The sequence below is a fragment of the Rhagoletis pomonella genome, unplaced genomic scaffold (assembly GCF_013731165.1).
Source record: "Rhagoletis pomonella isolate Grant_MI unplaced genomic scaffold, Rhpom_1.0 Rhpom_scaffold_00015, whole genome shotgun sequence".
NCBI lineage: Eukaryota > Metazoa > Arthropoda > Insecta > Diptera > Tephritidae > Rhagoletis > Rhagoletis pomonella.
Genome location: NW_023458569.1, coordinates 3,981,321 through 3,995,234, shown reverse-complemented (window position 1 = coordinate 3,995,234; position 13,914 = coordinate 3,981,321). Strand labels below are relative to the sequence as shown.

The following is a 13,914-nucleotide window of genomic DNA, read 5'->3' as shown; positions in this document are numbered from 1 at the left end:
GCAGTTGTGCATTTTGTCGATACACGGTTTTGTACTTTAAACGAGGAACTGTTAGTTGTTTATCGGAGGGCGATCTCTTCAAGCCGACTTCAGGTATTTTGCATAAATTAAGAATTTGTGAAATTTAATGATGATGCGCTAATCACAAAGCCTAATTTTTTGCAAAATCTGATGAGAAATGTAAAAGTAAATTTGAACCAAAATATAAAAAGGTTTTATTTGGGAAGAACATTCTTTAGAATTCGACTTTTAAATCGCAAGATTGCATTCAAAATAAGAAAACAAAAAAAATAACAGAATAATGCGCGCGTGGTTTTTATTACAAAATGAAAAGAACAATAACAATGAAGTCTCCTTTAACAGTTTACATTTTAAATATTTTTAATAAAAAAGGTGCGAACCACGTAAGTAAAAAAAAATACCAAGCACTAATAATGGTTTTTGATTTGAAATGTTATTACATTGGTATAAATATGGGAAAGAAAATACTCCGATTTATTGTTTTAATATTATCAAAGTGGCAAGGCCGTTGATAATACTCACAATTTATGAAACTTCAAAAAAGTTTATTATCCGTCAAAAGTTGTTTATTGAAACTACCTTCTTTTTTGTATCATGGATATGTATGTATCATAATAAATTCCAATTATTGTTCGCTGCCATTTCGGTCAACCGTGCAATTCAATTATCAGACAAATGTCCAATAAAAACAGAAGGTTTTGTTTACTTTTGCATACGGTTTCATCGAGTGCACGATAAACACAGAAGTATAAACGACTGAAAGAAATATGTGTTGAGTCAAATCGATTTTTTGTTAATGCGGTTCTTGCGTACCCAACAAGCATTTCAGCAAATGTTTTTATACCCGAGCGCACTTGTGCACAAGGGTATTATAACTTTGCTCACATAACGGTTGTTTGTAACAGGCAAAACGAATCGAGATAGATATAGACAAATGTATACATAAATGATCAGAATGAAAAAAGAAATCGATTAAGCGGTGACTGTCTGTCCGTCCGTCCGTCCGTCCGTCTGTCCGTCTGTCCGTCTGTGCACACGATAACTCGAGTAAAAATTGAGATATCTTAACGAAACTTGGTACGTGCACATCTTTCGGGCGTAGGACGGATGGTATTGAAAATGGGCAAAATCGGACAATAACCACGCCTACCTCCCATATAACGGTAATTTTCAGAAATACGAAAACTGCGATATTTTAGTAACTACTGAAGATAATTCACTCAAAATTTATATTTACAATGAGTTTTAGACGAAAAATAAGAATGTTATAAATTTTTGAAAAATGGGCGTAGCCACGCCCACTTATGGTTACATGTGTATATCTTGGTAACCGCTGCACCAATTTCTTCCAAACTTGGCACAGTTGTTGGCCCTGGTACAGCATACCAAATGGCCGAAAATTTTTAACATCGGACAATAACCACGCCCACATCCCATTTAACGGTAATTTCGAGAAATACGAAATCCTCGATAAATCAGTAAATATTAAAGCTAATTTATTCAAAATCGATGCTTGCAGCAATTCTTTACCAAGAAATACGTTTATGATAAAATTTTGGAAAATGGGCGTGGCACCGCCCACTTATGATCACATATATTTATCTCGGTAACCGTTCTACCAATTTGTAACTCGGTACGGTTATTGTGCTTGCCACAAAACATTGAAAATGATTGAAATCGGACTAAAATTACGCCTACTTTTCATATAACGGTAAATTACAGAAATGCTTGAAATTTCGATAACTCAAAATTTAAGGGCGCTAATTTACTCAATTAATCGCCCTCAAATAATACTCACAATAATCTCTTAAAATAAGATTATTATGGAATTTTAGAAAATGGGCGTGGTAGCGCCCACTTATAGCTGTATAACTTTATCCTATCAAGTATAACTGAACATACTTAGGGAGTTCACAAGTCGTGCTATTTGTCATATTTGCTCTTTTGTACTATTTTTTTAGAACAGTTGTAAAATGAAACTTGTGAGCATCCCATACTTTTTCGTGTGCTATTGTACAATATTTTAACAATTATATTTGACAAAATCAAAATTATTAAAACAGCTTTAGAAAGTTTCTAATGCCCAGAAGAAGCGAGAAAAGCAAATTAATGGCTGCGATTTGCGAGAAGTACGCGCAGGACGCAACGATGGAAGGAAGTGAGTCGTCAAATAAGTCATTTATGAGTTTTTTAAATTTATTTGGTGCATTTTTGTTAGGCGATGAAGATGAGGAGGAAGAGATCGATGAAACTTTTAGGTTGAATATGCTTGTGTTGTTGGCAAATCGCCGAAGTGTCCATCTAGGAGTTCCGAAATCAAACAATTGGGATCTGAATGTGTTACAACCTCAAATAGGCGGTTTTCTAAAAGAAAATCAATTAGGGACTTCTCTTCCGACACTGTCCACACATGGTTTGGTTTTCCCCGGACACGCTTAGTTTTGCACTGAATTAAAAAAGATCTTTAATAAGTTAAATATGTTATAAATTAAAGATAACTTACTCCATTGCCATGAGATGACTCCATTTTTATACCCGAGCGCACTTGTGCACAAGGGTATTATAACTTTGTTCACATAACGGTTGTTTGTAACAGGCAAAACGAACCGAGATAGATATAGACAAATGTATACATAAATGATCAGGATGAAAAGAGAAATCGATTAAGCGGTGACTGTCTGTCCGTCCGTCCGTCCGTCTGTCCGTCCGTCTGTGCACACGATAACTCGAGTAAAAATTAAGATATCTTAACGAAACTTGGTACGTGTACTTCTTTCGGGCGTAGGACGGATGGTAGTGAAAATGGGCAAAATCGGACAATAACCACGCCTACCTCCCATATAACGGTAATTTTCAGAAATACGAAAACTGCGATATTTAAGTAACTACTGAAGATTATTCACTCAAAATTGATATTTGCAATAACTTTTAGACGAAAAATAAGAATATTATAAATCTTTGAAAAATGGGCGTAGCCACGCCCACTTATGGTTACATGTGTATATCTTGGCAACCGCTGCACCGATTTCTTCCAAACTTGGCACAGTTATTGGCCTTGGTACAGGATACCAAATGGCCCAAAATTTAAAAAATCGGACAATAACCGCGCCCACATCCCATATAACGGTAATTTGGAGAAATACGAAATCTTCGATAAATCAGTAAATATTAAAGCTAATTTATTCAAAATTGATGCTTGCAACAATTCTTTACCAGGAAATACGCTTATCATAACATTTTGGAAAAGGGGCGTGGCACCGCCCACTTATGATCACATATATGTATCTCGGTAACCGTTCCACCAATTTGTACCAAACTCGGTATGGTTATTGTGCTTGCCACATAAAAGCAAAACGTTCAAAATTATTGAAATCGGACTAAAATTACGGCTTTTCATATAACGGTAAATTTTAGAAATGCTTGAAACGTCAATATTTCGAAATTTAAGGACGCTAATTTATTCAAAATTGATACACCCCGGCTTACCATGTAGCGGTAGCTTTCGGAAAGGTGAAAAGCCATATATGTAATACTTGCGCCGGGTATTTAATGTTCGGCCCCGCCCGAACTTAGACTTTCTTACTTGTTAAAAATAACTTAAAGTAAGTTTGCTATAATAAGCGTTAAATAAGCATTTTTAATATTAAGCTTATTAAAAAATTTTTCAAATAAACCTTTAATAAGTTTTGAGAGCGAATGTTTATAAATAACTTAAACTTATAAATGAAATGCAAATGCCAACGACATGAAGTAGTAAATATAAATTTTTTCAATCGAAAGTGACGTGTTTACGTTTTTTAAAATATATTATGAAAAGGAAAAAATTAAATAAAACCAATGCGGTAAAAAAAATCTAATCCAGGACCAGCTGCGCTAATCGGTAGAGCATTCGAGTCTTCAAATGATGAGTTCTCCTTATCCTTTCTTAGTTTGAGTTCATCAATGAGAATGGCGGCGATGAAGCGGAATATATAGCTGCATCGATGTCGTTTTTCCAATTTGCCAATAACCGCTTGTAATTGAAAGCACGCAACAAGATATAATAATTAACTTTTTTATGCTTAATTTTTGTGTGTTATCGTGAATTTGTATGCTAAAATGTCTATTCCCTATTTACATTTTCGCGACTGTAGATGAGTCCGCCGAAAATTCGCATTTCTTTTGGTTTCTAGATGTTAAGCAATCTATGTATGAGTTTTTATTGAAATATCTTTAAATAAAGGGTTATAAAAATGTTTATAAAAAGCTTTTTTTTGAAAATTTTTAGTAAGTTTATATTCATACGCTTATAAACATCCTTTTTTGAACCTTTATTATAAGTTTAAACTTTTACGCTTATAAAAAGCTTTCTTTTGAACATTTATTAAGAGTTTATATTTTTCTACGCTTATAACCAATGTTCCTTTTCGATTATATTACGCTTACTTTCAAGCGTTTTATAAACAAAAAATCAACGTTTTGTAAGCTTAATGTTTATAATTGAAAACTTAAAAAAACTTTCTTTAAGTTTATTTTGCTTGTTGGGTAGGTATAAACAAGGTAATTGTTTGAATATTGTTATGGCGATACATGATTCAATAATTAAAGGTTTGCTCATTATTGACATTCGACTTTTGACACTCCCTTAGCTGCCTTACAAAAGCTTCGCATACACACACGAACCCACACACAGTGCTTTGCTAAGGGAGCCGATTTTGTCAAGAGGGAGCGAGAAAACTGCTTTTTGAGCAAACCTTTTATTATTGAATCATGATGGCGATACACATATCGGAACAGGTATTCACTCAAATTCAAAAAGAATTTTAAGCCAAAATCATTCATTCGTTTTGTATATGAATAATTTATATACCGTACGGTACGTTTTTAATAAATTGTTTTTGTTGTAGCGGCTACAACAACCCCGTCCAGACCGGTTTGTCCCGCAATCGTTGTCAAGCTCTACTAACGGAAGACCCAGGAAGCGTGCAGCCTCGATGGGGTCTGTCAATAAGGACACAGGCGTTAGCAGGGTGGGATTCAGTGGGCATGCGAAGAGATGTTTCGAGTCGTGGGGCGTCTGTCCGCACGTCGGGAATTCGTTTGGCACATCTGCATTTATTCTGCTCAGGTACGAGTTTAACCTGCTGCAGTAGCCAGAGCGAAGTTAAGCTATTGTGGTACGAGTCTCCCGAGGCAGACAAAGCCCGTCCACAGCATTCACGGTCGAGAGTCTATATAACTCGAGACTGACTCCCTGTGAATGCCGTTCAGGGCCTGTCGGTATTCTGTCCGCTCCAGAGGTTGTCTTATGAACCTTTGGACTTCGTCCGTCAATTCATATACATGCCTTCTGACGTGCCGTGGCGAGGATTCTTCTGCAAGCAGAAATTGCTTGCAGAGCATTGGGTTATGCTCCTTAATTGGGAGCATATGGTCCTCGTCGTGCAGCTAATGTTGCGGCGACATCAGAAGGCATCCTGTCGCTGTCCGGAGTGCCGTGTTTTGGCAGGTCTGTAGCTTCATTCACTGCATCTTACTAGTACCCGGAGACCACACACTCGCTGCATAGTTCAGAACCGCCGGCCAATTGCCTTGAACCTTGCCAACAACGTTTCTTTGTTTTTGCCCCAGGTGCTGCCGACTAGCGACGTGAAGACCTTGTTGCGGCTTTGTATTTTATTGACAATTGCGGTTGTATGCGCCGAGAGGGAGGGAAGACTGTCGAAGGTTACTCCGAGGATCTTCAGGTTGTTCACAGTCGGAATTGGTTCTTCATCCACGTGAATACCCAGTTGCAGTCTGACCTCCTTCGTCCAGGTGGTGAAAAGCGTTGCTAAGGGAGGAGAGATAACCGTTTACTTTCGAGCACTCTTTTGAATGAATTCATGCAGCCCTCTAGTACAAAGCAAAACGGACCTAAGATTCAGATTCGGCGATAGGTGGGTTTGGTTAAATACACCGGCCACTTTTTTGTGTGCCGCTGCACTCGAAATTAAGCCGTTGACTCGTACACCCTCAAAATTTCGACTAAATTGCGAATTTTTGGCTAATTTTTCACTATTTTCGCAACCAAATCGAAGTTTAGGATGAGTAAGAGTAAAGCAGACCTCATATTCGGATTCAGTGGGTTGAAATATGTACATCCCGGTAGGTGGGTCTGGTTAAACGCACCCACCATTTTTTTGTGTGCCGGTGTAATAAATGAAAATGAAGAAAAACCATGTCAAATCCGGACTTAGAAATCATGCTATTTTCATAGCTCATTGTTACTTACCTGTGAGTTTTCATAGTTCAAGTTTGCTCGCTTTTCGGCCCAATATTCATAAGCATTCTTGTAGTTCAACCACACCAAAATAGCCTTATCAACGGCGATCGGTTGAATATACAGAAGTGGACGCTTCAGCTTTAACAACACCAGCTCTTTATCCTCATTTAACAACTCATCTTGGAAGGCATTTCGCAAACCTATGGTTGTATGGAAGAAGGCATACTGTTGGAATTCCGGTTCAGCCTCATCAAAGATTACATTACGTATAATTTGGCCCAGCGAAAGGTTAAAATCGATATGGGCCTTGCCAAACATTTTACGATCATTTCCTTCGCCCAAATTTTTTACGCGATTAGACAAATGCAGCTCTAGCGTGCCAGTTTCAAAGCGCACTGCTGAAGAGCAGGGCGTTGTAGCAGTCAACTGTATTCGCTTCATCGATATGTTGACCGAAAATAGTATGCTTTTCATCGAAGACTCTTGTACGCTGGCTGTATCACCACTATCTTCAGACCATAGGGGCACTGGCTTTTCGCCGCCGTACACTTTTTGTAATACTTCATTAATCTCGCGCATGAAAACCTTCTGAACAAATACCAGATGATTCAGAAGATCAGTTGTTAAACAGCGCTCAAATTCGCCGATCTCAGCTGATGCATTCACATAGCCACCGCGACGTAATATGATACCTTCGACTCGTTCTGGTTCCTGAATAAGAATGCTTAAATGACTAAAATGTAAACAGATATAAATTACACATACATACCTCTTGCCTGTTTTCAGGTATATATTCAGCGCTCACATGAACTAGCGGTAGGCCGATACAGGCCTCAGAGGGCAAATTCATCTCATTCTAAACATGTAAATGTAAACCAATTTCACTCTCACTTTCTCGATATACTAAATACAATAAATCAATGAAGAATGATATCTACTCACCCGCACCTGTATCTTCGTATTAAAGCTTAGAGTATGTGTTGGCAAATCTATAACGAATTTTGCACGATTGCCAGTCACACCTGTCGAACTGACACAGTTCATACGATATTGTGCTTGTAACGAAGGCAATAGTGCTGCATTTATCGACAAGCTATGCAGTAAAATATTAAACTGCATAACCAACGGTTGAAGTAATCCATTATGTTGCGCTGGTATCTTATGTGGTGGTACTGCTTTCTTTTTCGGCTCCTGCTGTGGTTCAGCGTTCTCCTTCACATCAACGCTTTTGCCGGCGGAACGTGAATGATGTGGCGATTCTGGTTCATCGGGATTATGTGCACGTGACGCAGAGCGACCAGAATTGCGTCCAACACGCAATTCTTGCAGAGTAGAGCTTAGCTGCTTCGAACTGCGAGTCATCATTCCATGCAATGCGACGGGGTGTTGTGGTATTTCGATGTTCACTGGGCCAATTGAGAGCAATCCGCTGTTTTTATCTTTGCCACGCTTTGTCAAACTGGAGTAGAGCGTTTGACATTTTCCCACCGTTACTTTTACGACAGTTCTGTACAATAAAGGCAATTAGTACTGTCAATAATTTTACCAGCTCAACAACTTACTGTTGATTTGGTGCAACACCTTCCAAAAGTACGATCATGGTGCGACCTACTTGGCCAGTTACGGAGCATTCCAGTGATACCGGTCGTGCTTTTTTGCGCCATGTAGCACTGCCATTCAAGGTGGTTATTTCAGCTTCCAGTTTTAGGCCACTCAGTGTCGCCATTAAGCGCGTCTTATGAATTTTCGCCACACCAAATACAACCAGCCGGGTTTTTTCCTGCGACAAAGCTTCTATAATATGAAATATGTGTACATTAGAACCCTTTTTTACAAATAAAATATTGATCGTTCGCCTACCAACTAGCTCACGATGTTGCGGCAGAGGCGTTGGAGCACTTGTTCCATCATCTTCTTCATTACGCGTGTCCTGTCGCATATAACCACCAACTGAAGTTTTCTTCACTCCATATTTAAAAGCATCGTGTGTCTCATTGGACATTGAGCTACGTTGCACTGTCTTTGTTTCAGGCATGGTACCATATAGTTCTAACAAATTGTAAATTGTTTTCCAGCAATTTGGCGTCAGCATCAGTGGCTTTATACCATTGAAGTCATTTTTGTTTATGGTATTGCAGTCACCACTGACGCTGGTTGCGCATGCTCCATTGAGCGATGCCTTGGACTCTAGCGATAATTTGAACATATGCTGCTCGCTTACTGAAGTAATGGGGCTATCACGTAATGGTGAAGAGCTTGTCTCATTTAGATTTGTGTATCCTGAGCATATAAGATATGAAAATAAGCAACAGATGTATATTTTTTGTCATATATAATAATGTAAATTACCTAACTTTCCCTTAACAGATTTGCTAGTAGAGCGTAACTTTTGAGCAAAACTGGATGGCCGATTTCTGGCATTAGGGGAAGGTGTTAGCTGTATTAAGGGACCGATGCCACTAGGGCGTACCCTATATTATTTCAATAAGCAGTTCGTAAACATGCAAAGTAGATATACGTTAACTTTTCAACAAGAAGCTCACCTGCCTCCAATGGGATGTGTCATGGATATCATTTCATTGAATTTATCATAACGTTCATCTGAAGAGTTCTCATTATGGACAAAGCGATCTGGCACCGAACCGAAGGGGGCGATATCATTGGGCTCGGATGCTAAAACGTATAAAACAGTAACTTTAAACTATTATATTTATCCCTTTTTACTTACCTAAGCTACATTCGTCTTTGGCATCCGACTTTCTAGTCAAATCCGGTTGTTGATGAAATTCATTTTGAGCATCCTTGACATTCTGATACATGTTTGTGATTTGATGTAGTAGACGCAGCAGAGGCATATTAACCTATGGAAAAGGAGTAATAAATAGTAACACTGTGAGGCAGCCAATAAAATGGAAGAGCTCTAGAATATTGAACCACCTGCCGTTTTGTGGCTTAAAGTCACAATTTTTATACAGTGTATATCTAATTTGGTATCAGTTGTAGCCCAATTTTTTCACTTAAGTGGGTCAGTTTGAGGATGGTCCCGTGCGCAGACAACAAAAAACTGCCATTCACCTGGGAGTGGCCAGAAGTAATTCTTGTACGTACGATTCAAATCGCAGCTCACAACGTACGGATATTTATATCTAAAGCTAAAGTGAGAAGGCGTAAAACTTCGCGTGCGCTGGGTTTGGGTCCCGCCACGTTAAAACCCCGGCCAATGAAAAAGTTCAGAAAGCCTCCGATGAGACCCCCTTTTTTAATGATGACCACGGCAAACGTATAAAGGACTATGATTTGAGGGTATGCACCTGGAATATCCGGACCTTTAATGGGGAAGGTGCCTCTGCCCGGCTGGTTGATGTCCTCGGGAAGACAAAGACTGACATCACCGCCATCTATGAAATGTGAAAATGTGATGGACGGGGCAAGGCAAGGTATGCGTGATGCCTTGCGACCAGTGTTGCCGCTTTGGTAATTTTTAACCAAAATTGGTTATTTTTTTCTTTATTTAATAAATTTGGTAATTTATTTTTCAATTTGGTAACTTTTTTGATTCGGTCGTACATGTCACATAGCTCAATAAAGGCACGTTAGGAAGTGGCCCGTAAGCGTTTCATTTTATATAAATACCAGGAAATCCTGAAAGGCGAAAAGTTGTTCCAGCGTTCCTTGGTTAATAGACTGGTGTGATCTATAACAAACTGCTTGAAAGTGGCTAATGGGTGGTCGTACCTTTCCGTCAGTTTGTCTGCTTTGCAATTACCATCAATTTTCCATTGTACCCGACAACCATACATATGAGCTGAATACTATGTAAATATGTATGTTATCGTTCAAAAAGCTACGGCATTCAGTGGGGGACTTTACTCTGTGAGTCGAAAACTTTCAGGACTGCCTACAAGCGTTGCATTTTTGAGATATTTTCGGCTACTTGTTGACATTTTTTTGACAAATTTTAACATATTATTTTTTTTTTTATGTTAATTTTGGTAATTTTTTTTTTTTTAATATAGTTCTTTCTTTAGCAAAACCCGGGTAAATCCAAGTTTCAAACCTTTTTCAATAATAAATAACAAAAATTCAACAAACTTTCGTAAAACTCTCGAGGTTTTTGAATTAGATTTCCTAGAAAGATTCTGGTTACAAAATTTTGTAGCCCATTGAGTTCGAGTAGAATAAAGTCTAAGTTTTAAATCGCTAAAAATTACCGTTGATTTTTTAGAATAGCCTCATAAAAAATTCCAATGGTAACAAGCCGGATGATGTCAGTGGTCAAATGACATCCCCTCTACGGAAACTTATGCGCCTCAAGCTCCTCTGTTGCAATGAACCGTATCCATGACACTAAGGGCCGTTTGCACCATGTCTAGTTAACGCTAACTGGAGGTACATCCTTCAGTTAAGCACGTTAACTGCTTTATCGATCACATGTTATATGATGGGTGTCGATAACGTCGATAAAGATGTTTAACTGGGAGTTAGAATTAACTAGACATGGTGCAAACGGCCCTAAATGATCAGATGCCGTCAGTTGTTTTGTGGCCTGAGCTTTGTATCGATGGAGAAATAGTATATCCAAATGCAAAATATGCAATTAGCCATAAGAAAGTACCATGTTCTTAAAACGACGCGCAATGAACAAATTTGTTTCTTCGGCAATACGCTTGAAATCCTAAACAAGGGGTTATGTTGTGGCTTTCAGCGTTAACGCAGTTAAAAAAATTTTAGGTGAATGGAGTGCTGATTGCCTGAAAATCTTGTGTATTCGGATATATTTACATATGTACATACAAATGTATGTTTGTACAGTTCTGCATATAAAATAAGTTTGGGAATTTTTTGTTGAATTTGGTAACTTTTTCCGATGATTTTGGTAAAAAATAAAAAAAATTTTGTGGCAACACTGCTTGCGACGTCTACTACAGTTGCCACGCAAAGGAGCGCAAATTCGGTGTTGGAGTCGTGGTAGGAGAGACTCCGTCACCGAGTACTGGCGTTCACCCCGGAGGAGCGAGATTCTTCAACATCCCGCTCATCTGCGCCCATGCCCCGACGGAAGAGAAGGACGAGGCGTTCAAGGATCTCCTCTATGAGCGCTTTGAACGTACATAGGAGCGCATTCCCCCGAAATGATATCAAAATCGTGCTCGGCGATTTTAATGCCAAGTTGGGCAAGGAAGGTATCTTTGGCGCTACTGTCGGAAAATTCAGCCTACACGACGAAACGTCCGATAACGGACTGAGGATGATCGACTTCGCCGGAACCCGAAACATGGCAATATGTAGTACTAGGTTCCAGCATAAGAAGATCCACTAAGATACATGGCTGTCTCCATATCGAAAAACGAGAAACGAAATCGATCATGTTGTGATAGACGGAGGGCATGCTTTTAGCGTTTTAGACGTACGTACACTCCGAGGGCCAAATATCGATTCGGACCACTATATTGTTGTAGCCAAGATACGCACCCGCCTCTGTGCAGCAAAAAATGTGCGCCCAACAATGCAAGGAAAGCTTAACGTCGAAAAGCTGCAATCAGAACAGACGGCCAATTTATTCGCCACTCGACTCACACACCTGCTCTCTGACAGCACTCTTCAACAATCCGACATAAGCGAGTAGTGGAACCACATTTTCCTATCATTAAGTACCGCCGCCGAAGAAGTAGTTGGATTTCAGCGAGCCCGAAAGAACAGCTGGTACGATGAGGAATGTCAAGAAGGCGCAGGGACGCCGCCTATAGGGCCACGCTGCGATCGAACGCAACGCGAGCTATGTGGGGCCGTTATAGGGAACTGAAGATGTAAGCGAGGCGTGTTTGCCGCAATAAGAAGAGAGAGGCCAAGATACATACGTGAGTGCGAAGAGCTTGAGATGCTGGCCGACAGGAAGAACGCCCGAAAATCTGTCTGCAGAGCTATTTAAGTACGCCGGCGAGGAGCTGATGAGGTGCATGCATCGGCTCTTATGCAACATATGGTTAGATGAACACGTGCCCGACGACTGGAATTTAAGTGTGCTCTACCCAATCCACAAGAAAGGCGACCCCGCCATTCGCGCCAACTACCGCGGAATCAGCCTTCTAAGCATAGGTCACAAGGTCTTATCGAGTGCATTGTGTGAAAGACTGAAGCAAGCCGTCAACGAACTGATTGTGGCTTTAGGCCCGGAAAATCCACCATAGATCAGGTATTCACAATACCCCAAATCTTAGAAAAGACCCGCGAGAATAGGATCGGCACTCACCGCCTATTTGTTGACTTTAAAGACGCTTTCGACAGCACTAAAAGGAGTTACCCATACGCCGCTATGTCCGAATTTGGCATCCCCGAAAAACTGACGCGGCTGTGTAAAATGACGTTGAGCAATACCACCAGCTCTTTCAGAATGGGGAAGGACCTCTCCGAGCCGTTTGATACCAAACGAGGTTTCAGACTCCCTTTCGTGGGATTTCTTTAATCCCACGCCATCGATATTATTGGTAATTAGATAGAGATATAAAGCGAATGGGTCTGGTGGTGAAAGAGGACAAAACGAAGTATCTCCTGTCATCACACAAACAGTCAAGAGAATACGCGCCTTGGCCACACGTCACTGTTGACAGTTACAAGTTTGGAAAAGTACACGACTTCGTATATTTGGGAACCAGCATTAACACCATTAATAATGTCAGCCTTGAAATCCAACGGAGAATCAAGAAGTGCTATTTTGGACTGAGTAGGCAATTGAGAAGTAAAGTCTTCTCTCGTCGTACAAAGATCACACTTTATAAGTCACTCACCATGCCTGTACTGGTGTATGGCATGGACAATGAAAACATCTGATGAAGCGGAACTTGGAGTTTTCGAGAGAAAGATTCTGCGAAAGATTTACGAACCTATACGCGTTAGTGATGGCGAATACCGCAGACGATTTACCGATGAGCTGTATGAGCTTTGCAGCGATATAGACATAGTGCAGCGAATTAAAATTCAGCGGCTCCGCTGGCTTGGCCATGTCGTTCGAATGGACAGAAACGCTCCTGCTCTGGAAGTATTAAACGCGGGCCGCGATGCTGGTAACAGAGGAAGAGGAAGGCCTCCTCTGCGTTGGAAAGACCAGGTGGAGAAGGACTTGGCTTCACTTGGCATTTCCAATGGCGTCAGTTGGCACAGATGAGAAATAGCTGGCGTGGTCAAAATCGCTTAGGCGGGTACAGCGCCGATAAAGAAGAAGAAGAGTTTGAGTTTTAGTTTGAGCGTTATTTTGAAAAATATGGAAAAATTAAGTTTGTAGAGTCGATGGACGATTCAAGTGTTTAACAAAAATTTCATTGGGTCTTCTCAGACGAAAAGAGTGCGATAACGGACAAAAGTACACTATAAATTTTATTGTAACACTATTAAACAGCACTGACATGCATGGGTGTTCAGTTGCAGTTGCACGACCATACTCAATTCCGGACTTGGGTCGCCGATAGCGTCCCTTAGCAACGAGAGCAACTCATGTGCGAGATGCGGCAACTAATCCGTGTGTCGCCTCGGGTCACGACAGAAAAAGAGGGAGCTTTGGTAGGGACCAAGGGCCCCGTGAAGTCAATAAGTATCTATTGACCAGTAGATGCGACTATAAGCGGGCGTCTATTTTGAGCAAGCGACTAGCCACA

At 40.2% G+C, this 13,914-nt stretch overlaps 1 protein-coding gene across 7 annotated transcripts in view; it reads right to left on the bottom strand.

Moving 5' to 3' along the window:
- LOC118749382 (transmembrane protein KIAA1109 homolog) overlaps nt 1-13,914 on the bottom strand; it is a 556,935-nt gene that overhangs the window by 81,021 nt on the left and 462,000 nt on the right. For 6 of the 7 annotated variants that reach the window (XM_036484182.1, XM_036484183.1, XM_036484187.1 and 3 more), the window contains 8 exons: nt 8,994-9,126; nt 8,809-8,938; nt 8,615-8,736; nt 8,126-8,545; nt 7,828-8,059; nt 7,208-7,772; nt 7,035-7,121; nt 6,275-6,976 (listed from right to left, as the gene is read on the bottom strand). In XM_036484182.1, the coding sequence (XP_036340075.1) occupies nt 6,275-6,976; nt 7,035-7,121; nt 7,208-7,772; nt 7,828-8,059; nt 8,126-8,545; nt 8,615-8,736; nt 8,809-8,938; nt 8,994-9,126 (2,391 nt within the window). The remainder of the gene's footprint in view (nt 1-6,274; nt 6,977-7,034; nt 7,122-7,207; nt 7,773-7,827; nt 8,060-8,125; nt 8,546-8,614; nt 8,737-8,808; nt 8,939-8,993; nt 9,127-13,914) is intronic. The other variant, XM_036484184.1, reaches the window with a different exon arrangement.